We start from the raw sequence: 25,078 nt of genomic DNA, 5'->3' as shown, positions 1-25,078 counted from the left end.
ATGTCTCTATTATCAGGCTTCTTCTATCCCAAGAAAGCCATTGATAAGAAGAAAGTGCTGATATACACCCAAAAATATTTATAGCAGCACTTGCAAAACAGATGCCTGCTGGAGAATAGCTAAACAAATTGTGATATTGGAATGTAATAGATTATTGCAGGTAGCCCCGTGGTGCAATAGATAGAATGTTGAGCCTGGAGTCAGAACTTACTTCTGAGTTCAGATTTGGCCTGAGACACTTATTAATTGTATGCCTGGGCAAGTCACTTAACCCCATTTGCCTTAGTTGCTTCATGTGGAATGAGTTAAGAGAAGAAACTGTCCAACCAGTCCAGGATCTTTGTGAAGAAAGTCTCAAATGGAATCATCGAGTCAGACACAACTGAAAATAACTGAACAACAATGTTATACTACTGTTTTGTAAGAAATGATGAACGTGATGAATACAGAAAAGCATGGAGAGATCTGTGTGAACTGATACACAATGAAGTAAGTACAGCCAAGGGAACAACCAGTGACTACAACAGTATATATGGAAAGAGCAACCATACCAGAAAACAAGAGAATGTAGCAAGATGATAAAAACCAAGCATGAGAGGGCACCCCCTAACCACCTGTTCATGGAGGTGGGAATTCTACAAGTATCGTACATTGCACGTTTCAGACTTTTTCAATATATTGAATGGCTGTGCCAACTTTTCCCTCTTTTGCCATTAAATGTAATAGCTCCCTAGAAGGGAAGAGGGAGCAATACTGGGGAAAACTATGAGTATGTAAAAAAAGCTAAAGACATTTAATAAAAACATTAAAAGAAGACATTTAAAAAAAAAACCTACTGGTTTAATTCAATTGAAACATTCCTCATATTTGAGATTTGTCTCATAACTTTCCCTCTTCTGATTGGCTACAACTAAATTACTTTTTCTTGTCCATGAATAAGTTACGTTAAACTACCTTGTGTTGGTGTTGAGAGGGTAGAACTGATAATGTTATAAAGCTTCTGTTATGTATTTAGTTGTAGGAACCTAGAACAAATGCTGGAAGGGTTAATTTTGGAGGCAGTTGGGTTTAGGTGACTTGCTCAGGGCAGTGTCTGAGGTCCTATTTGAACTCGGGTCCTTCTGATTCCAGGGCTGGTGTTTTATTCACTGCGCCACCTAGCTACCCCATAGAAGAACTGTTAGATGTCATATAGTCCAACTCCTTTTTTCCCCACACATGTGGAAACCAAGATATAACCATCTTAAGTAATTTCTGCAACATCACACATGTAGTAAAAATAACAGTTGAGATTTGAACCTAGGTTCTCTGATGGACAAATAAGCTGTTATATATGTTTTACTTCTGATATATTTTTCTTGCACTTTTGCTGTTAAAAATATCACTGAACAAAATAAATGACTTGAATTTGCACATTACAGAATGTTGATAGAATGTTGATCTGTCCTTTTTTTCTTATGAACAAAACATTTTTTTAATCCATAATAATGACTTTTATGTTTAGATTGCTTATTTATTTGGAGCTTTTTGTGGTATATTGTGAGTTGATGTTTCAAACTAGTTTTCTGCCATACTGTTTTTCAGTTTAGTTGAGGAAAAAGCCCTTCTTCTGGTAGTTTGTAATCTTGGGTCTATTGAACATTGGTCTGTTTCTTTTTTAGTTTTGTAGACCTGGTCTAATCTAAACTAACTTTTCTTTTCTGATATTCAGCCAAGTTTTGATGATTCTTTTATAATATTGTTTGATATCTGGTAGTATTCCAATTAGGTGGCACAGTGGATAGAAGGCTGGACTTGGAGTCAGACCTGAATTCAAATTTGACCTCAGACACTTCCTAGCTAAGTGACCCTAGGTAAATCACTTAATCCTGTTTGCCTCAGTCTCCTCATCTCTAAAATGAGCTGGAGAAGGAAATGGTAAACCACTCCAACATCTCTGCTAAGAAAACCCCAATGGAGTCACAGAGAATAAGACACAAGTCAAATGACTGAACAAGTGCTCCAACACAGCAATGATCTGTTATCTCCTATGTGTAGTCATTCCGTGTAACAGTGCAGGTTACAACTAATGGATCCTTGTTCGTGTTCTCTGACCTCTGTTAATGTCCTCCCACATGTTTTACATAAAGGTCCACCAAAATTGCTAGAGCCTTGATCACTTTCTCTTGGCATTGAGTGAAAATTTCAGGGGCCAATTTGTTTGATGTCAGGAAAATCTTCCTAACAATATTTCCTGTCCAAAGGTGAAATGACATATCTCCAGATGTTGAGTCTCCCTTCCTTGTAATCTTATTCCATAAGATTTTTGTTAATAATTTATATTCTAAAATTGTTTAAATCTTGGGTGCCTTTACTCTATACTTAACAGGTAGAACAGGTATTTTCCTGACTTTTTAGATTTTTTGGGATCTCCTTAATTCTGACAGTTGATATACATTTATTAAACTTTTGTACATCCTGTTTTAAGTGTCAATGTCTTTTTTGCCATCTATTCCTTACATTTTGGAATAAATAACTTGTTTTAGTTAAGTTGTTTTCATTACTCTCCATCTATTTTTATTCAACTTTTTTCTTTTCTAGCTTTATATTAATTTTTATTTTTGATATAACAAATTGATCATTTGACCACAGATGGACATCTGATTCAAGAATGACTTCTGCATCAGTAGTAAATCTGTATATACACATCGTTTAAAATCAGCAGTGTTTGACAGTCACTGCCATATCTTTACCGTAGACTATTTTGTACTTATATGGGCTATCTATGAAGAAAGAATAGGATCCTTTTTCGTGATCCCCTTTTTCTGAAGTCATCTTTTAAAGTATACAAATTCTTAGGAAAGATAACTATCTTTCCTATTTCCTAATGCCTTAGAGAAAAATAAGAGCCATTTTTTCCGTTCTTTGTTTCGTGGGTCAGTATAACCAAAGATATAACCAAGTAATCATCATAGCAGCCAACACTGATAATGCTAGGTTTCCTCAATTTCTACTTTCTTCAGGATTCCAAAAGGGCAATTTAAAAACAAATATATAGTAATAACGATACTACTACTACTCCTCGCATTTACATAATGCTTTAACATTTGCAAAGTGCTTCACATATATTCTTATTTTATTGTCACAGCCACACTGAAGTGGAGGTGGTTTCATTATCCACATTTTGCAGATGAAGAAACTGATGTGGAGAGAGCTGAAGTGACTTGCCCAGGGTTAACACAACCAAGAATTGTCTATGATAGGATCTGATCTTAAATTTTCCTGACTTCAAGTATAGTATTCTTACTCACTGTGCAGCCTTAGCTGGATAAATTTTTGTTTATATATAGTATTTGAGGGCAAGCACTTACACTAAAGTTTTCGATTCTGAAGTTTTGCATCTTTATTTTAAAGTATATATGTTTTTCAAAGCCCCAGTTGAGCTGGTAATTTATTTTTTAAATAATTTAACTTTTTAAATGACCTGCTCCGGGTCACACAGCTCCTAGGTGTCTGGGATAAGATTTGAACTTAGGGATTCCTGACTTGAGGACCAGTGCTCTGTCCACTGAACAAGTTAGCTACATGGCTTCTCGAGAAGAAGGTCTATATGGTTTTGTAATTTGTATCCTCAGGCTCCAAAATGCAATGCTTTCTTTCTACATTTTTTTAATTCATTCATTTCTGCTATGAAAAAAACCCTAGGCAGAGTTCTTTACCAGTAATGTGAAGCAATTAGATTCTATACTACCTTATAAATAAAACATGGTACTTGTTTGTTCCTTGTACAGTGACAAGATTAAGACCAGCTTCACAAAGGACAAGAAATCAATCTGTAAAATGGACAAAGGGAGAGACCAATATTTAAAATGTTTACCATCTTAGTTCAGTTTTCTTGCCTAGAAAAGAATAGATCTTCTCTTCTGTACCATTCATCAAACAGAGAAGCCCAATGACCAGAGCAGCTAACTGTCTCCCACTGCCAGTTCTGGACAGCCAATAAATTATTGTAAAACACAAAAAAAAAAAAAAAAATAATTTAACTTTTGAGGTATCTCTTGGGATGCATGTAGTATGAAATATGTAGCTAATAGTGAGGATTTCGATTTTTTCTCCTATAAGAAAGAGACCAGTAAGTGATTGATTTTAGTCATGAGCAGTTTTTATTTGGAGGGCCTTCTAATTAAATTAGAAGAGATTTTTCTGTTCCTGAGTCAGCTGTAGATCGTGTCCAGACCACCAGTTTGTTAGGTCAAAAATTTAAAAAAGCTAGAAAAGAAAAAAGGTGGCAGTCAGTGGTTTCAAACTCAAGTTGAAACAGATCCCAAAGGGACCACATGTTGACTCAGAAAAACCACGAATTAACATACTTCTAAAAATTAACTGTAAAATCTCTTGTTAAAAAAATATGAATTCTAATGAGGATGTTATTCTTTATAACATTTCAATATCATACTATAAAATTAAACTTAACTATTTTGAATATAATGTTTGTACTGTAGACTTAGTGTCTGGCACATAGTAGGCTAGAATTGTAGGTATAGATTTGAAAGTTATATTATAGATATATTTAAGATAGACGTATTTAAGCCATGTAGATATAGTTATATTGTAGATTTTATATATTTTTAAACCATGAGATTGAGATTTCTAAGGGAGAGTAGAACTTAGCATACATAGTTTATTTATATTCTAATCTTTTAGTGTCCATGCTTCTGTCAGTTAACATTTCACAAACTTATAATGTCTATTTTACTGTTCTCTCTAATAATGTTTAGCAGTCAAAATTATTTTCATTTTTATTAGTGCCTAGTGGTATTTGCTTGGTAATTTATTGCTTCTGGAGGCAAACAATCTTAAGAGTTTGAACTAAGAATTAGTTGCCTTTTCTCAAATGTTTAAATCTTATGAAGTAATGTAAATATTTCTTTTTTGTTTCCCTATTTTAAAAATAAAAGCAGGTGGAATATTCATAGATTATGAAAACTTATATTTGCTTTTTAAAAGATTTAGTTTGTGTAAAACTTGTTATTCACAATGGATAGTGGGGGAAAGGTCTTTCCATACTTGTTCCTCCACTTCTTGTTTAACAGTTGTGATTTTCCTTTAGTGATAGAAATGTGTGATGATGATGGTGATAGAGATTTAACTATCTCTTATTCAGTAGTCTTGAAGCAGATATTTTTAAATTAATCACCTCTTGAACTAGTGTATTACAGTTAAGTTTTTAAAAACTTATTTAGAACTCTATTCAGTTAATATTTGATAGAACACAGAACATTTCAGATGTTACAATAAATTTACCTATATGTAAGTTCATGGTAATGTGTACAAGACACATTTCAAGAAACTGTATAATTACCATATAAGTGAGCATCTGCTTTAAAATGCATATAGAATAAAGTGATACAATAAATAGTAAGAACAATAAAAAAACCATCAGAATTTTTCTCAGAATGGTAATCAAATGTATCCTGTTATTATAAATAAAAGTATATACACATACATCTACAAATTATGTGTGTATGCATACGTGTGTATACATATATATGTTCCTCTCCCTTTGTATTATTGCTTCACCTCCATGTTGTGCTCAATATATATATATATATATATCCCTGCTCTACGTGATAATGTATTTTTCTCATTTTTCTCATAAGCTTATGTACCTCTACCAAGTTTTAACCTGGATTTCATAGACCTATTGTCAGGGTTCCACTGTCTAGCAGTCCCTATAATCAGTGCATCACTGTATACTCTACACATCTCATTCTAGATACTGGGATACTGTTTGGTACTTTGATCTTTTGCTAACTCTGGCATTCATTCCAAATATATTTTGAGTGCAAAACACTGAACAAAGTACTTTGGAAATATACAAAGAAGAATAACGAAGAGTCCTTGTCCCCATGAAAAAGACATGGTAAACTGAAAGTTCTATAAGAAAGGTATAGAGAGGAAGGACCACTTACTTAGAACAATTGAAAAAAGCTTAGACAAGCTTTATCTACTTCCAAAAGTGTAGAGCAGCTAGGAGAAGGAAGAGGTTGATGAGTGACTGCAGCTGACATTTGGATGATCCTAGGATCATAGATCCAGTGCAGGAAAGGAATTCCTAAGTCATCTAGTGTCATTTTGCTTTCATCTTTTCTGCTTTGAATTTCATCTTTCATCTAATTATTTTGCTCTTAACGAAACTGAAGCCTAGGGAGGTTCAACGACTTGCCAAAAGTTCTACGGGTAGTAAAGTATCATGGAATTTGAAGCCAGTCCTTCCTGTCTCCAAGCCCAGTACTCTAACCCCATACTATTTCCCAACAGTTAAAGCTGTCTTAATTCAGGAGGTAGTGGGGTTTCTTGCCCTTGCCAGAGGTATTCAATTGAAGCCTGGGGGAATAATTGATAGGGATGTTGTAGAGAGGGTTTCCTGTACAGGTACTGGTTGGCTTAGATCACCTTGGAGGTCTCTTAGCAGTCTGGCCTTCTATACCACCACTTGACTGAAACTACCAAGGTTACTGTTTGTCTCTTAGTTACTAATGCCAGCAGCCTTTTCTTATCCTTCACCTCTCTACAGCATTAGATGTTGTTGATCACCCCTCTTCCTGGATATTTTTTCTTCCCTGGGTTTACATGACATTTCTTCATCATGATTCCCCCACTTACCTATCTGAGAATTCCTCCCCACACCCCGTTATGAATGTACCCCTTAGGTCCTCACCTTTTGATTGATACTCTAAGTTATCTCATCAACTTTTGAGGGTACAGATTTCATCTTTATTCAGATAACTCCCAAACCTTCAAATCTAGTTCTCATCCCTTTCCTGGGTCTAGTCCCGCATACCCAACCATCTGTTAGACATATCCAACTGGATATTCCATAGGTTTCTCAAAGTTGTGTCTAAAATAGAACTTAATATCTTCACCCCTTGAAGTACCTCTCTTCCTAAGTTCTCCATATTTTATCAAGTACCATTCTCCATCCAGTCAGCCAGGATCAGAAACTCAGAATTATCCTTGACTCTTCTTTACCCTTTATTTTCTTGACTCCAGCTAACTGCCAAGTCATTTTTGTTCTACTTGAATCTCCCCTTTTTCCACTCACGTAGCCTCCTAATTGGTCTCTCTTCCACATAGCTGCAAAATTGATATTCCTGAAACATGGATCCGACCATATTTCCCCATTCAGGAAGGACAGGTGCTCCTTACTTCCCCTAGAGTAGAGGTTCTTAATCGAAAGTCCCTGAATAAGGAGTTTGGGATAGTTATGTGAACTTGAGTAGAGAAAACATTGTATCTTTATTTTTACTAACCTCTAACTGAAATTTGATATATTCTTCAATCATTTAAAATTTTTTTCTGAGAAGGGGATTCATTGGCTTTATGAGATTGCCAAAGAGGACCGAGATACAAAAAAGGTTAAAAATCCCAGCTCAAGGGTAAAACAAACTCTTCCCTTTAACATTTTTTTTAAAGGAGCAGATAGCAAGTTTATTTGGTGAAAGCAGAGAGCAAATGGGGACATATGGTGCGGGTTGGAAGTAAGGAGGTTGGTAACTCTGAAAATGTAGTTAGTTGCTTCAGGGGCAAGAAGATGATTTTCATACTGAAGTAGGGGGTTCTTTGTGGAAAGGGGAGTTGTTATCAGCCATTCAGCACCATCGGAACTGGCTCCGCCCCATGGGGCCCTTCACCCCAGTGGATATGCCTCATTAACACTTCAGATTGATACAACATGCCCTGCCACCAACACTTCCACTTCTTTCTGTCATCTTCTCACCCAGGGTGATGAGGATGACTGTACCATTCCCTTCCTTATCAAATACCAGAAGCCCTTCTACAGTCTTCATATGTGCCCTGGTCCTTATTCTTTGCTACAGTGTGCAGTATTGGCAGAAAGTGTTCTAAGTCCAGCACTTTCATCTCATAACTCTTAGGATTCCCTAAGACCTTGAGCACCTCGGCATTGGTGGGATTCTGACCCAGGGCTCACATCACGGCTCCATCCTGGCTGTAGAAGATCTTTCCATTCCCTGTTTGGTCAAACAGATGGAAGGCCTCCTTGAACTCTGCATTCTGATACTCCATGAAGTCACACATCTTGGCTGTTCGGCTTACTTTCTCACTCGTACTCTCCCTTTAGCATTTAAAGCCTTTTGTGATCTGACTCCAATCTATCTTAAGTTCACATGGTTTCCCGTCCTGCATTGACTGTATATTCCAGTCACATTGGCAAACTTACCTATATATATATATATATATCTCCCTCTGTCTCCTGCCTCCTTGAATCTGCATAGACTGAGCACTTGCTTGGAATGCTACTCACTACATAATATCTCTTGGAATCTCTATCCTCCATCTTAGGCTTGTGCTCAAGTGCCATTTCCTAAAATTAGGCCTTTCAGTCCCCACCTTCCTTGCCCAGTTGTTAACTTTTTTTCTCTCATGAAATTACTTTTAATTGACCTTATGTTTATTTTGTATTTACTTATTCCTCTATAAAATGTGAGCTCCTTAACTTGTAATTCTTGTTGAGTGTAAACAGTATTTGATGGGGCAGTTAGGTGGTGCAGTGGATAGAATACCAGTGCAGGAGTCAGGAGGACCTGAGTTTAAATGTCACCTCAGACACTTGACACTCATTAGCTGTGTGACTTTGTGCAAGTCACGTAACCCCATTTGCCTTATCCTGGGTCACCTCCAGTCATCCTTTTGAATATCTGGTCACTGGATTCATATGATTCTGGAGGAGAAGTGAGGCTGGTGACCTGCACAGCCCTCCCTCAGTCAAAGTAAAGTCAAGTGCAAGTCATGTCATCATTTCTCTGATGGCATGGTCTTCTTTGGCAACAAAGGATGAACACACAAAAGCAATATTTGATATACATAGCAGGTGCTTAATAAATTGCCTATTATATTGAATTTCATTTTGTCAGGGAATCAGTAAATGTTTCACAAAACAGCTGTCATTTGAATTGAGGCTTAATGGATTGTCAGGAATTAGGTTCTTACCAAAAGACTTTTGAGATAGCTTCTCACCAAAAGGCCTTGCTTTATTTAATTTTCCTAGTTGAATTAAAATTTTATAGAAATTTTTAGCAGTGTTTCTTCTTATATTGGAATTTCATATGAATTCTTCATTAAGTAGACCACAAATGATTTCATGATTTTTCTAACTGGCTAGTGTATAGAAGACTGCATTATGTAGTTCATTTGAAAGTTAACTATTTTTACCAGAGAGTGGCAGCAGAGCCCCACTGAGTGAGTAAAATGAAAGAGGAGGATATGTAATCCCTGGTATTTTGTATTTAGATGGAAAATAATGGCTGTTGTGAGCATATTGAAAAACCAGCTACAGTTAACCTACCATATTGATAATACTTTAATGTTAAAACTTGAAGCACCAGCCTCACAGATTCCTTGTGACTGAGTGTTGCATCTCATTTCATTCTAGGACATTATCTATTTCAGCATTCAGGTATACCATGACAATGGTGAAGATTTTTTTTTTTTTGAAATTTCTAACTTCCTCTTATTTCTCTAATATTTTTTATATTCTCAGTTGTGTAGCAGTTAAAATAGTCACATAGACTAAGAGACTAAATGTCAAATTATTCTTTGATTTATTTGATTGATTGAGCTATTTGATTTATTCTCAGATTAATTTTTTGATCTGGTATATACACAGTGATTTCAAAGATAGAGTAGAAGTTAAGGAGATTAACAGTTTTCATGTTTTCTATACTTTTTATTTCCTTTAATGCCAGAAGCACAATAATTATCACATTGTGTTATGTTTACAGTTCGAAAATTCTAGTTTTTAATGAAGGAAATACAGTATCCCTGAATGACATGAAAACTTAAGAATTTCTTTGGTTCTCCACTGTCCGGGAACTGCTATGATTTCTGTGAGAATAAGCATAGCTATTCTAAAAGAAACACTGGTACTCAAAAGATTCATCCAAACAGTACTTATTATTTTTGTGAAGAATTTGAATCCCCTATCCCCCGAAAATACCTTTGATTGCTTTTTGTTTTTTTAAAATAAGAAAAATAATCTCTCAATACTTTAGGAAAGGTAGACCTGTTTAATTTTTTGCCTTTGTATATACTCAGTGACTAGCATAGTACCTTCTTTGAACATAGTAGCCACTTAATAAGTGCATGTTTATTGAATAAATGATTGCTATAACTCACCTTAATTGGAGTCACTGCCTTAGCTGTAAAAGTAGGTAATACATTTTGATTGAGTTTAGTTTCTGTGTATGTATATGTATTATAGTAAGAACTTTGCCTGATTTTGGTCATATATCTTTTTTCCACTAGAGGGTGCAGCAAGAACTTGATTTGAAGTTTCCATTCTGTTTACCTAAACTGGCAATAAAGAGTGGGATTGTATTGCTGTGTTGAGTATTTTATGGCTGTGTGAAAGATTTGTAAAGATGAGCATAACTGTTCTAATAACCCATGCCCATTTTTTCATTTTTATATTGCAGGTTACTGATTTTGGGATCCTATGAAAGAGAAACAAATATTCATTGCACACTTGAGTTGAGCAGTGGTGTTTGGGAAGAAAAACAAAGGAGTTCTATTAAGACGGTAAAATAGCTTTATGTAAACCTACTTTTAATGTCAAATGTTGCTGTGGATCACCAAAATAAATTGATGAGAAGCTCAGTCTTCAAGTTAATTATTTTTTCCTTTGTGCCCTTAGTTCTGTTAGTAATATCAAACATATTTAGACTATGTATGTGGATGTATGTGCATTAGAGCAGAGAGATGGTATAGATGATAGAGCATAGGGTGTAAAATAGGACCTCAAATCTGCTCTCACGTAGTTACTAGAGGTGTGACCTTGGGCAAGTCACTTAACCTCTTTCAACCTTAGCTTCCTCATTTGTTAAATGGGAATAATAATAGCACCTACTTGACAGGATTGTTATGAGGACCAATGAGATAATATGTATCAGGTGTTTTTTATATATTATATATGTCTCTATCTATTATATCAATGTTACTATTGTATTACAGATAGAGTATTCATAATGAACCATATGAATACATATTATTTGGTTTGCTTATACAACAAACATCATCTTATATGAGATGCATTCTCAAAGTGTATAGCATATGTTATTTTTAAATGGAGAAATTGGACTGCTCATCTGGGGTCCTCAGAAATCAATTACTGGCCCTAAAATACAGTACCTGGCTTCCATTCCTTAATTGCTTATGTAGCAAACAGCATCATGTTTTATTATCTTACAGTGTAAGAATTTCAGACCTTGTAAAAACAAGAGAAACTTTAAGCCTTATGTTGTATGCAAATATTTTAGGTTAGCAATTCTCAAAGTAATCACTTATTAATTGCTTTATTCTAGTAGGCTAATTGCTGTTATTCTGAACTGTTTAACATACCTGTATTTTATATGTTTATGCCTTTGTATTTCTTGATATTTCATAGTAGCATTGTTTATAGAATTATGTGGTTTCTCTTTTTGGAACTATTTTTTATTTTACTTTTTTACTCAATTACATGTAAACAAAAAATTTTAACATTCATTTAGAAAATTTAATTTCCAGATTCTCTCTTTTCTTCTTTCCCCTTTCCCTTGTGGTTTTCTTTCTAAAAATTCTTCAGGATTTTATATTGGAAATAGAAGAAATTGCTTTGAAATAGAAAAGGTACTTATAATGTCAAGCAAGAAATTCATGTTAAGACGAATTTAATTCTCCTATCATATGATGATTTTGGTATGTAAATTGATTATGGATTCTGTATAGAAGCTTCCAAACATCTTAAATGTATATTTTGTTATTGTGTAGGTGAAAAGAATGCTTAGTATCAGTATGACTCTGAGGGCTTTTATAAAAAGATGGTCTTTTAAAAGCATTTCTTTCTAATTATTTTATAAAACTGTAGGCGTATGCTCTCAATGTTTATAATGAAACTCAGTGTGATTCGTGTTTTCAGCAGTTGGTGGCAGTGTCACCAAGCCATGATTATATCTAAAAAAGAAAATAGCATTTGCAAATAGAGGAAAAGTAGTCCTCTTCATCAGTATCACAGTATCATCTCATTCAGAGATATTTTAAACAAGTAATTGAAAAAAAATTCCTTTATTGGAACCACAGTGAGAGGGCTTATGAGATGCTATGTTTTTTGGAAGGTAGTCTTGCCATCTTTTACCTTAAACATAACCCCATCATGATCCACAGTGAATTCTTGGTTTCCATGAAGACAAAATAACATTTCATTTTCATTTAAATTTAAATTATTCCTTAAAAAGCAACTTCCCCAGTGAATGGTTTCTTGACTTTCATCTTTTTTGATGGAGGAACCAACAAAGGGAGATTCATTTCTGGATCAGACTCTTGCCAATAGGGAGGAAATGGTTCCTGGGATGAAAATAATGGGAATCTTTGGGAGAGTAGTCTCTGCCTCTTAAGAGTTTCTGACGGAAGAAAGTCAGGAATAGTTTAACCATGTACCTTTGATTTGGTGAGAACACATTTTAAAGTATAGGTAGAACCGGAGGAAGGATAGGTTGATCCCTAGAGACTTAACATCCTTTGAAGAAAGGCCAGGAAGTATAAGAAGCCTTCAAGAATGAAAATACCAGATGCAAACAGAAATAATTTTGAAAAAGAGGAAATTGTCAAAAGAAAGTGAAATGATATGCAGAGTACTTAGCAACTAAAATTCCCTAGCCCACAACCATGTACAAAAGGTTAAAGCAAGAATAGATAGAAAAAGAGGCTATTTTTTTTTCTTTGTCCTTAAATACTAGATTGTATAAAAGAAGAGATTCAAGGAAGGAATAAGACTACTGTTCAGTATGAGAGACAATAAATACTGACACCAGGGAAGTCAGAGCTGTTCAGCCCTTATTTTGCCCGTGTTTTGTCTTATGTTTTACCCTGCTAAATGAGAATTACCTTTGGATGGGAATGTACGGGCTACAGTGGCTAGTAAGGAGACAGTAATATAGCAATATTGCCCTCTGTGTTTTCAGATTCCTGTCCCAGAAGAAATACTTCTTCTGGTGCTGAAATAAATAACTGGGGGGAGGGGTGGGAGGTTGATTGTTTGAGCCATGCTTGAGGTTGTAAGCAAATGGGAGAAAGGCTACAGAATTGGAAAACAGCACACATATTGTAGCAATTTTCAAAAAGGGAGGAATAGAATAGAATTAGAGGCAAACTATATAGGCCCTTGAGAACTTGGCTTTCATTCCTGGAAAAATTCAAAAAATGTATTACTAAAGGAATGAAATGGTTAATGAGAAGACACTGTGATCAGAAAGAGCCTTTAAGAACAAGTTTTACCAGACTAACCTATTTCCAGTTTTGATGCGATTACTAAACTAATAGCTTAGGAGAATGCTATAAAAGTTAGGAGAGCATTTTATATTCCTTTATGTAATTTTTGTGGAAAAAATGGTTCAGTCAGATTGGAAGAAGATTTCCAATATGAGGGATTTGTGCATGGTTATGGACTCTTTTATTTTTAAATTAGTTTATTTTAAATTTAAATACTAAAACAAATACGCAAGAAGAAAAAAAGAAATATTGTGAACTTTAATACAAAATGAGAAAAGAAAAAAAGCATTGCCATATGCACAGCAGAATGTAAAAGAGGATTCAAAATATACAGCAATACATTTCCATTTTAAGAAAGCCTACATAATAAATATTACACATTGTGTTCCAAACTGTCCATCTATTCTTTGCTTCCTTCTAAGTTTTCTTTTGTTCTCTGCTGTGTAGTTTTTGCTTTGTTCTTTTTTCCCCTTCCGCCCACTCCTCCCCATCTCCAAAGGCTACAATTAAGTGTGGATATATATTTTTATGTGTGTGTATATCTATACACACATACATCTACACATAATATATACACATGTACATACACACATCCATATACACACAAACACATACATGCATACACTTACATACACATACATGTACTCAGATATCTATAATCATGCTCATATAGATATATACATTCATAAGTATCTATGTAAGACTGTACTGTACTTGTTTGTTCTCTGTTTCTCTGAGGGTGGATGTTTTCCTTCATAGATCCAAGTCTTTCCATATTTTTCTTTTTTTTTAAATTTTATTTTCTTCTTATTTTTTAATGTTTTACAATCACTGCCATAAAATTAAGATTTTATCCCCCCCACACCTACCCTCCACTACCCGCCTTCCTCCCCACAACAGCATACAATTCTGTATAGGTTCTACATATACTTTCCTACTGAGTACATTTTCACTATAGTCATGCTATGTAGTCGAACTAAAATAAATGGAAGAAATCATATAACAAATCAAAACATGATACCCAAAAACACACCCACACACAAACATGATCTGCTACATTCTGCGAATGACTTCCATATTTCTTTCTCTGAGTGTGGAAGGCGTTTTGCCTTAGAAAACCACCACTGGAATTTTTTTTTTTTAAGAAGTTCTTGCGTTATTACAAAATTCCAGGTATACCAGAAAAAACTCTTGCACACTGGGGTCGTTGCTGTGCACAAAGTTCTTCTGGTTCTGCTCCTTTCACTCAGCATCAGATCATATAAGTCCTTCCAGGCCTCTCTGAAGTCTTCTTGTTCATCATTTCTTATGGCACAATAGTACTCCATTACATTCATATATCATAATTTATTCAGCCATTCCCCAATTGATGGGCATCCCCTTGACTTCCAGTTTTTGGCAACTACAAAGAGTGCTGCTATAAATATTTTTGTACATGTGGGACCCTTTCCCATTTTTATGATCTCTTGGGGATACAGTCCTAGTAGTGATATTGCTGGGTCAAAGGGTATGTACATTTTTGTAGCCCTTTGGGCATAGTTCCAGATTGCTCTCCAGAATAGTTGGATGAGCTCACAGCTCCACCAACAATGAATTAGTGTTCTAACTCTCCCACATCCTCTCCAGCATTTATCATTTTCTTGTTCCATCATGTTTGCCAATCTTATAGGTGTGATATGGTACCTCAGAGTTGTTTTGATTTGCATCTCTCTAATCAAAAGTGATTTAGAGCATTTTTTCATGTGATTATAGATGTCTTTAATTTCTTCCTCTGAAAATTGCCTGTTCATATCCTTTGACCATTTATCAATTGGGGAATGACTTGTATGGTTATACATTTGAGTCAGTTTTCTATATATTCTAGAAATGAGGCCTTTATCTCCAAGCTTAGCCGTAAAAATTCTTTCCCAATTTACTACATCCCTCCGAATTTTGGTTGCATTGGGTTTGGTTATGCAAAAACTTCTCAGTGTAATATAATCAAAATTATCCATCTTGCATTTCATAATGCTTTCTATCTCTTCTTTAGTAAAAAATTCTTCCCTTCTCCATAAATCTGATAAATACACTATTCCTTGCTTCTCCAGTTTATTCATGGTATCAATCTTTATACCTAAATCATGTACCCATTTGGACTTTATTCTTGTGTACAGTGTCAGGCATGGGTCTATGCCTAATTTCCAACACACTGTTATCCAGTTTTCCCAGCAATTTTTGTCAAACAGTGAGTTCTTATCCCAGAACCTGGGGTCCTTGGATTTCTCAAACAGGAGGTTGCTATATTCCTTGCCTACTGTGTCTTGAGTGCCAAGTCTATTCCACTTGTCTACCTCCCTGTTTCTTAGCCAATACCAAGTGGTTTTGATAATTGCTGCTTTATAGTACAATTTGAGGTCTGGTAGCTAGGCCACCTTCCCAAGCATTTCTTTTCCTTAGTCCCTTTGATATTCTGCACCTTTTATTCTTCTAAATGAATTTTGATATTATTTTATCCAGCTCTAGAAAATAATTATCTGATAGTTTAATTGGTATGGCACTAAATAAGTAAATTAATTTAGGTAGAATTGTCATTTTTATTATATTAGCACGGCCTACCCATGAGCAACTGATGTTTTTCCACTTACTTAAATCTGACTTTATTTGTGCAAAAAGTGTCTTGTAATTGTGTTCATATAATCCCTGGGTTTGTTTTGGCAGGTAAACTCCTAAGTATTTTATAGTGTCTACCCTAGCTTTAAATGGGATTTCTCTTTCTATCTCTTGCTGTTGGACTTTGTTGCTAATATATAGGAATGCGGAAGATTTCTGTGGTTTTATTTTGTAACCTGCAACTTTGCCAAAGTTGTTTATTATTTCAGGTAGTTTTTTACTTGAATCTCTGGGATTCCCTAAGTAAATCATCATATCATCTGCAAAGAGTGATAACTTAGTTTCCTTCAATATCTTTATCTTCTCTAATTGCTACAGCTAACATTTCTAGTACCATATTGAATAATGGTGGTGATAATGGACATCCCTGATCTTATTGGGAATGCATCTAGCTTATCCCCATTGCATATAATGCTTGCTGAAGGTTTTAGATAGATACTGCTTATTATATTATGGAAAGTTCCCTTTATTCCTATGTTCTCCAGTGTTTCTAATAGGAATGGGTGTTGTATTTTGTCAAAAGCTTTTTCTGCATCTATTGAGATAATCATTTGGTTTTTGTTAGCTTTGTTGTTGATGTGATCAATAATGCTAATAGTTTTTCTAATATTGAACCAGCCCTGTAATCCTGGTATGAATCCTACCTGATCATAATGTATTAATCTCGTGATAAGATGCTGTATTTGTTTTGCTAAAATCTTATTTAAAATTTTTGCATCTATATTCATTAGGGAAATTGGTCTATAATTTTCTTTCTCTGTTTTGTCTCTTCCTGGTTTGGGTAGCAAAACCATATTTGTATCATAGAAAGAATTTGGGAGGACTCCTTCTTCCCCAATTTTCAAAAATAGTCTACATAGTATTGGAATTAACAGTTCTTTAAATGTTTGATAGAATTCACTTGTGAATCCATCTGGCCCTGGAGATTTTTTCCTAGGGAGCTCATTGATGGCTTGTTCAATTTCTTTTTCGGAGATGGGGTTGTTTAAGTATTCAACTTCCTCTTCTGTTAATCTGGGCAATTTGTTTTAAAATATTCATCCATCTCGTTTAGATTATCGAATTTGTGGGCATAAAGTTGGGCAAAGTAGTTTCTAATTATTGCTTTAATTTCCTCCTCATTGGAGGTTAGTTCACTCCTTTCATTTTCAATATTAGTAATTTGATTTTCTTCTTTCTTTTTTTTAATCAAATTGACCAAAGGCTTATCAATTTTATTAGTTTTTTAATAAAACCAACTATTGGTTTTATTTATTAATTCAATAGTTTTCTCAATTTTATTTTATTAATCTCTCCTTTGGTTTTCAGTATTTCTAATTTGGTATTTACTTGGGGATTTTCAATTTGTTCTTTTTCTAGCTTTTTCAACTGCATGCATTGATCTCCTCTTTCTCTATTTTATTTATGTAGGCGTTCAAAGATATAAAACTTCCCCTAAGAACTACTTTTGCAGTATCCCATACAATTTGGTAGGTTGTCTCATTATTGTCATTCTCTTGAATGAAATTGTTGATTGTTTCTGTGATTTCTTCTTTAACCCATTCCTTCTTTAGGATTAGATTATTTAGTTTCCAATTGATTTTTGGTTTATCTTTTCATGGCCTTTTATTACATGTAATTTTTATTACATTATGATCTGAGAAGGATGCATTGATTATCTCTACCTTTCTGCACTGGATTGTGAGATTTTTATGTCCTAGTACATGGTCAGTTTTTGTAAATGTTCCATATACCGCGAGAAAAAGGTATATTCCTTTCTATTCCCATTCAATTTTCTCCAAAGATCTATCATATCTATCTTATCCAGAGTTTTATTTACCTCCTTAACCTCTTTCTTGTTTATTTTGAGGTTAGATTTATCAAGTTCAGAGATGGGGAGGTTGAGGTCCCCCACTAGTATAGTTTTGCTGTCAATTTCTTCCTTCAACTCCCCTAACCTCTCCTCTAGGAATCTGGATGCTATCCCACTTGGAGCATACATGTTTAGTAATGATATTGCTTCATTGTCTATGGTGCCTTTTAGCAGGATATAGTTTCCATCCTTATCTCTTTTGATTAGATCTATTTCTGCTTTTGCTTTGTCTGAGATTAGGATTGCTACTCCTGCCTTTCTTACATCAGCTGAAGCACAATATATTCTGCTCCATCCTTTGACCTTTATCCTATGTGTATCCTCCCATTTCAAATGTGTTTCTTGTAAGCAGCATATTGTTGGATTATGGCTTTTAATCCATTCTGCTCTCCGTCTCCGTTTTATGGGAGAATTCATTCCATTCACATTCACAGTTACAATTACAATCTGTGTATTTCCCTCCATCCTCTTTCCCTCCATTTGTGCTTTTAGCTTTCCCGTCTCCCTTCCCCTCAATAGTATTCACTTTTCACCACCTCCTCCTGCAGCCTTCCCCTCCTTCTTTTAGCCCCCCTCCCTTTTCCTCCCCTTTACTCTTATTGCTTCTTCCCTCCCTTTTAGCCTCCCTCCCCTTTCTTCCCCCTTCCCCTCCTACTGCCTATAGAGCTAGTCAGGATTATCTACTTAAGTTTATCGTTCCCTTCTTTAAACAAATCGGATGAGAGTACCTCTCAAACAATGCTCATCTCCCTCCCCTCCTTCCCTCTACTATAATTTTGTACTTCTTTCTGTGATATAATTTGCCATTTTCTGCTTCCTCCTTTTCACATCTCCTATTACAATCCCTTCTCATACTTAAATCATATTTTTTACATGACATCATTTACTTTATACCCGTTCCTTCTATGTATATCCCTTTTATCATAATAGCCGCACAATTCTCAAGATTAACAGGTACCATCTTCCCTTATAGGGAGGTAAACAGTTTGCCCTAATTGAGTAACAAGTTTTTGCTTTTGTTTTCTCCCCCTGTTTACCTTCTTATGATTCTCTTGAGATTTGAAGATCGAATTGTCTATTGAGTTCTGGCGTTTTGGTCAGGAAACTCTGGAAATCCCTTATTTCGTTGAATGACTTTCTCCTTCCCTGAAATGTTATGCTGAACTTTGCTGGGTAGTTGATCCTTGGTTGAAGTCCCAACTCCTTTGCCTTACGGAATATTGGGTTCCAATTCTATCTTTTAATGTAGAAGCTGCAAGGTCCTGTGTGATCCTGACTGTATGTCCTTGATATTTGAATTGTTTCTTTCTGGCTACGTGTAGTATTTTCTCCTTCACTTGATAGCTCTGGAATTTGGCAACAATATTTCTTGGGGTTTTGAGTTTGGGATCCCTTTCGGGAGGGGAACGGTGGATTCTTTCGATGACTATTTTGCCCTCTGAATCTAGCACTTCTGGGCAGTTTTTCTTGATGATTTCCTGGATGATATTGTCCAGACTCTTTTCTTCATCATGGGTATCTGGCAGGACAATAATTCTTAAGTTTTCTTTCCTGGATCTATTTTCCAGGTCATTTGTTTTTCCAATTAAATATTTTACATTTTCTTCTATCTTTTCATTCTTTAGATTTTGTTTGACTGATTCTTGCTGTCTCATTGAGTCATTAGTTTTTACTTGCCCAATTCTAATCTTTATCATATTGATTTCTTCAGTTAACTTTTGCATCTCCTTTTCCATCTGACCAATTTTTCCCTTAAAGGAGCTATTTTCTCCAGTTAATTTTTGTACTTCCTTTTTCATTCGACCAATTTTCCCAGTTAGGTTTTGTGTTTCCTTTTCCATTTGACCAGTTTTCCCAATTAGGTTTTGGGTTTCCTTTTCCATTTGATCAATTCTTCCTTTTAGGGAATTATTTTCTCCAGTTAATTTTTAAACTTCCTTTCCTATTTGTTCAATTTTCCTTTTCAAAGTGATGTTCTCATCAGTGAATTCTTTTTTTATAATTTTAAAATCATTGGCCAGTTTTTCTTCTGTTTCCATCTTCAGCTGTTCCAGGAGAGATGCTTGTGCTTGGGAGAAGTTCATAGTCCCTTCTGAAGTTTCAGATGGAAGTACAGTCTCAGTTCTGACCTCTTTGGTGTTTGTGTTTTGGTCCTTATTCCCATAGAAAGATTCTGTGGTTTTTTTACCCTTCATCTGCCTTTTCCTGTTCATGATGTTGACTGAGTGTTGTAGCTTCTGGATCTTTCAGTCAGAAGCTACAGAACTTTGTGTTGAGCAGTGTGAAAAAGCTAAAAGCAGGTTTTTGGTTTCCAGGATCAACCCTGGGGTTAGCTTGTTAAGTGTGTGGGAGGAGTGGTCTGGTCACAGGAGATCTCCTCAGCTGAACTGAGGCAAAGGCAAGCTCAGGGGATGGTGATCCCAGCTTCCCTATTGTCTTCCCTTTTCCCCTGGAGGGCTGAGGCACGCCTAGATGCTAATGCATATTCCCACCCCTCCTGGGACTCCTCTCCTGGCGCTGAGGCTTGCCTGGGTCCTAGTGTGAGTTTTCTCTGCCCTGGGTCCTCTGTCCTTTCAGTTCGCCTCCACCACAGTAGGAGGAATCCCCCTTAGCTATTTTCCTAGCCTCAGGTGTTATGAGACTATTTGCCCCCTTCTGCTGTTCCCACTGATCCAGGATTTTTCTGGGGAAATATTTTATGGTTCTTTCACAGTCATCAGGGGGTGAGGAGAGAGCATTTACTGATCACTCTGCCATCCTGGCTTCCGGAAATTCAAGTAGGTGACTTACCAAAGTTTAATCTTCAGGCTGAAGGTCTCAGGAGCTGCTGCGCTGATATCTGGCGCTCAGCCACTCTCACCGGCTTGGTTTGGCTTGTCTCCTGCTCCACCGGTTCCGCCCACAGCTCTCAGGTTTCTTGGGTCCCTTCCACTCCGCTGCACTGACCACGCTTCGCTGTGCGCTGGGGGCTCACCCCAGTGGAACAGATGTTTCCTGTGGACCTTCCAGTCTAGCCTGGGCTCTGAATGCATCACAGTGTGTCTCCCACTGTATTCCGCACCTCCAAAATTTAATCAGATTCTCCTTTCAGAGGTATCCAAAGGAGTTTGTCTAAGAGTGAAGGTGAGTCGTTGCTCTCACTCCGCCATCTTGGCTCTGCCCTCCTATCTCCATATTTTTCTAAGTCCCCATAGTTTCCTGTGCCACAGCCGTATTCCAGTCTTATATACTATCAGTTATTTTAAATAGTCTAAAACAATATTGATTAGTATAATTGGCTTATAATATAGTTTTCCTGTTTTTCTCCTTTGATTAAATCTACTTTAGCTTTAACTTTATCTGAGATCATGATTACTATCTCTATTCCTTTTTCCCTAACAAATCCTACTCCTGAATTTTATTTTATGTTTATGTGTATCTCCTATTTTCTATTCCTCCTAACTCCTCTACTTTTTTTCTACCCACTACTTTGCCCACCTATTACTTAACCTAACTCCCCTCACCAAAGACCCCGCTCCCTATCCCCTTAGTGTTTTATTTCCTTCTGAATTTAGAAGATATACCCTTCTAGATAATATATGTATATATATTTATATATGTATGTATTGTTCCCTTTCCTGATAAGAGTAGGACTCCAGAACTACTCGCCTTCCTCCCCCGTCTAATTCCTCTGTGTCATTTCTTCCTCTTGTGCCTCATTTGTATAAAATAATTCCTCTTTTCACCTTTTCCTAAACAGTTTTACTTTTTTAGAATCACATCATACTCAGGTCTACCCCATTCGCATTACCCAATTACTAATAATCTTAGGCATACATTTTACATTTTCTCATATAAAAAGTGAAGCCGGTCCTCTTATACTGTTTTTGTTTTCAGTGCCTTGGAATTAATAACAACAATGATGGTGGTAATGATAGATAGCATGTATATAGCACCTACTTTATGCCAAACACTGTCCTTAATGCATCACAGATAGCTTATCGGATCCTCGTAACAACCCTGGGAGGTAGGTGCTATTATCAACCCTATTTTATAGTTGAGGAAACTGAAGTAAAAAGAAGTGAAATGACTTGTCCAGGATCACACAGCTAGTAAATGCCTGAGATCTGATTTGAACTTAGGTTTTGCTGACTTTAAGCCCAGTGCTCTATCCACTACACTACCTCGCTGTCCTATATAAAAGTGATAAAGGCATAGTTGACACATTTATCCAGTTTGCAAATGACACAAAATTGGGAGAGAGAGCTAAGAAACTGGATGGTAGTTTTTAAAATGATCTTGACAAGGTAGAATGCTGGGCCAAATCTAGTGAGAAATTTTGTAGACATAAATGTAAAATCTTAGGCAGGTTTTCAAAATCAGCTTTTTAAATAGAAGATTTAAATAGAAGATAAATAGGAGGTATGCTGAGATGACAGAATAACAGTATGTCTGAAGTAAAATCTGAGGGCCTTTATAGATTGCAAACTCACCATAAATTAATAATGGGACATGGTAGCCGAAAGCTAATGCACTCTTACGCTGTATTAATAGAGGCATACCTTCTAAGGAAGAAGGAGATAATAATCCCACAGTATTCTGTTCTGGATTATAGTATTCATTCTGGATACTACAATTTAAGAAGCGTAGATATTGGTAAACTGGAGAGGATCCAGAGGAAGACAATAATAATGTTGAAGAGCCTTGATCATATGCTATATGAAGATTGGCTTGGAGAAGTAGGAATGCTTACCTTGGAGAAGAGGAAGCTTGGGAGGAATTTTTTTAAAATTATATCTTTTTTTGAAAGGATGGAAGAAAATACCTTTTCACCAAGAAAGTAACCTTCTATAGTCTTATTTTTTTCTCCTTTTTGGGGCATTTTTCCAGCCAGTTACTTGACTTTTGAGTCCTTTGTCAAGTGGAGGGTATGCTCTAAGGACCTGTAAGTTCTCAGTTCCTCCAAGGTGGCACAATCAAGGGAGAAGAGTTTACTCTTCTCCTAGCTTGCGCTCTGATCTGTGAGCAACCATAAACACTTTTTTCTGCCCAGGATCTGTAAGTAGAATTCCCTCTCCATTGCCATCACCAGCTTCACCATGCCAGCACTCCTCCTCACCCCAGGACTGCCACTCAGGACTGAGACTTAGATCAGCTGCTTGATTCACCCAGGGTCTTGAGGGTGAGGGCCCCAAAAGTACTGCTACCCTGAGGCCAGGGCTAGGGCCAGACCCCTCCCACCCAGGTGAAAGAGCTTTCTTATTGACCTTTGAAGCTGTCTTTGGTGTTTGTAGACTGGGAAATCTGGAAACCTCAGCTGCTACCCTTGATTCTGCACGCTGAAGCCTTCTCCATTCCTGTCCATGCAGTACTGCTTGCCAAGGCTGGGCTTCACTCAGCTCTGAATCTGGTGCAATGGACCTTTCCTGCTGACCTTCCAGGCTGTCTCGGGCTGGAAATCTCTTTCACTCTGCCATTTTGTGGTTTCTGCTGCTCTATAATTTCTTTGGAGTCATTTTTTGGAGGTATTTTACGGGCAATGGGAGGAGAGCTAGAGCAGGTCCGTCTTTCTACTCTACCATTTCTTTTGACTTTGATTGTTTCTTGATATCTCCTAGAGTCATTAGCATCTACTTGCCCATTTCTAATTTTTGAAGGCTTATACTTTTCCCAGTGGACTTTTGTATCTCTTTTTCCATTTGGCTATTATCTTTTTTAGGGAGTTCTTTTGTAAAATGAATTGTTGAACCTCCTTTTCCATTTGGCCAATTCTGCTTTTAAAGGAGTTCTTTTATTCAGTGAATTTGTGTGCCTTTTTTTTTTTGACTAGTAGACTACTTGTATTTTTTAAGGTGTTGTTTTCTTCAATATTTTTTATGCCTCTTTTTCCAAGTTATTAATTAGCTTCATAATTTTCTTGCATCGCTCTCATTTCTTTTCCATGTCACCACAATAGTTTTTTATTATAGTCCAGTTTTTTGTTGCTGTCGTTTATTTTCTCAGCCTGTTTTCTTGACTTTGAGCTTTATGTTAAAGTTTTGGACTGTGCTCATCTGGGAGTGGAGAAGCACTGTTCCAAGCTTCAGATTTTTTCATACCTGTGTTTTCAGGGCTAGTTCAGGGTGGGGGGAATCTGAAACTTTACAGTTCTTCCAAGGTGGTATGGTCGATGTTTCTGGTCTGTGCTCTGATCTTTACCCAGGAAGGGGCCTCTGCTTCCCTGCAGCTGCAAGCACTAATATTGCTTTTGGCTCTAGAACTTTAACCAGTGCCTATGCTCCCTTGTGACTGATAATAAATGCTCCTCTCTGTCCTGGAACTGTGACCCAACTGCATTTGGGCAGCAGAGTAGCAAGTTAGTGCCAAAAAAAGGTCCCCCTATATTCTCATTCTATCTATTTGTCTGACTCCCTTACTGTCTCTGGGCTGAGAGCTACTTAAGCTGCTGTTGCTGCCAGTGCCATAGCCACCTCTCAAGCCCATCACTGGTGCTCCTGCTGTTTGCGATGAAGGCCAGTCCCTATCCCAGTGTAATAGACCTCCCCTGACAGTCTCTTAAGTTGTCTTAGGCTTAAAAAATGTATTACCCTGACCTTTTGTTGGCTCTGCTCCTCCAAAATTTGATTTGAGACATTCTTTTAGAGTAGTTTGGAGCAAAATGTTGGGAGAGTTCAACTGAGTTGCTGCCTCTCATCAGATCTTGTAGCACAATAGTATTCCATCACCATCATACACCACAGCTTGTTGAGCTATTATTCCCCATTTGATGGTCATCCCTTCAATTTTTAACTCTTTGCCACCACAGAGTTGTTATAAATATTTTTGTAAATATAGCTCCTTTTCCCTTTTCTTTGATCTCTTTGGTATACAGATCTAGTAGTGGTATTGGCACCTCCTATATCTATATGTAAGACATGGAGAATTGTGGGGGAGGGGAAGATTCAGAGAAGTATAAGACATAGCCCTAGATCTAATGAAGCTTGAAATCTCATTTGAGAAATAGGACATAATACATTCATGCTAAAAAATAATAACAAAAGATTTATATGACTTAAACACTACATGTAAAACATCACAAAGCAGCAGTTAGAATTGTGATAAAGACTTGCTGTAGTAGTTAATCAGATTAAGAGATTACTAGCCATCATGAAAAGGTTAAATGTTAGGGGGTGAGGTGAGATGGAATGGAAAGGCGAAGAGTATGGGGGATTGATGAACCTATATAAGAATGAATCATGCAATTTGTTAGAGAATTCAAAACTGGGACCTTAGAAGTAATGTGCAAACCAGAGCTCT

At 36.3% G+C, this 25,078-nt stretch overlaps 1 protein-coding gene across 2 annotated transcripts in view; it reads left to right on the top strand.

The window, feature by feature from the left end:
* PDZD8 (PDZ domain containing 8) overlaps window positions 1-25,078 on the top strand; it is a 124,081-nt gene that overhangs the window by 54,523 nt on the left and 44,480 nt on the right. For both annotated transcript variants that reach the window (XM_072623666.1, XM_072623655.1), the window contains exon 3: window positions 10,476-10,578. In XM_072623666.1, the coding sequence (XP_072479767.1) occupies window positions 10,476-10,578 (103 nt within the window). The remainder of the gene's footprint in view (window positions 1-10,475; window positions 10,579-25,078) is intronic.

The sequence above is a fragment of the Notamacropus eugenii genome, chromosome 1 (assembly GCF_028372415.1).
Source record: "Notamacropus eugenii isolate mMacEug1 chromosome 1, mMacEug1.pri_v2, whole genome shotgun sequence".
NCBI classification, from domain to species: Eukaryota; Metazoa; Chordata; class Mammalia; order Diprotodontia; family Macropodidae; genus Notamacropus; species Notamacropus eugenii.
Note: the sequence above shows the minus strand (reverse complement) of the source record. Positions and strands in the feature narration are given on the sequence as shown.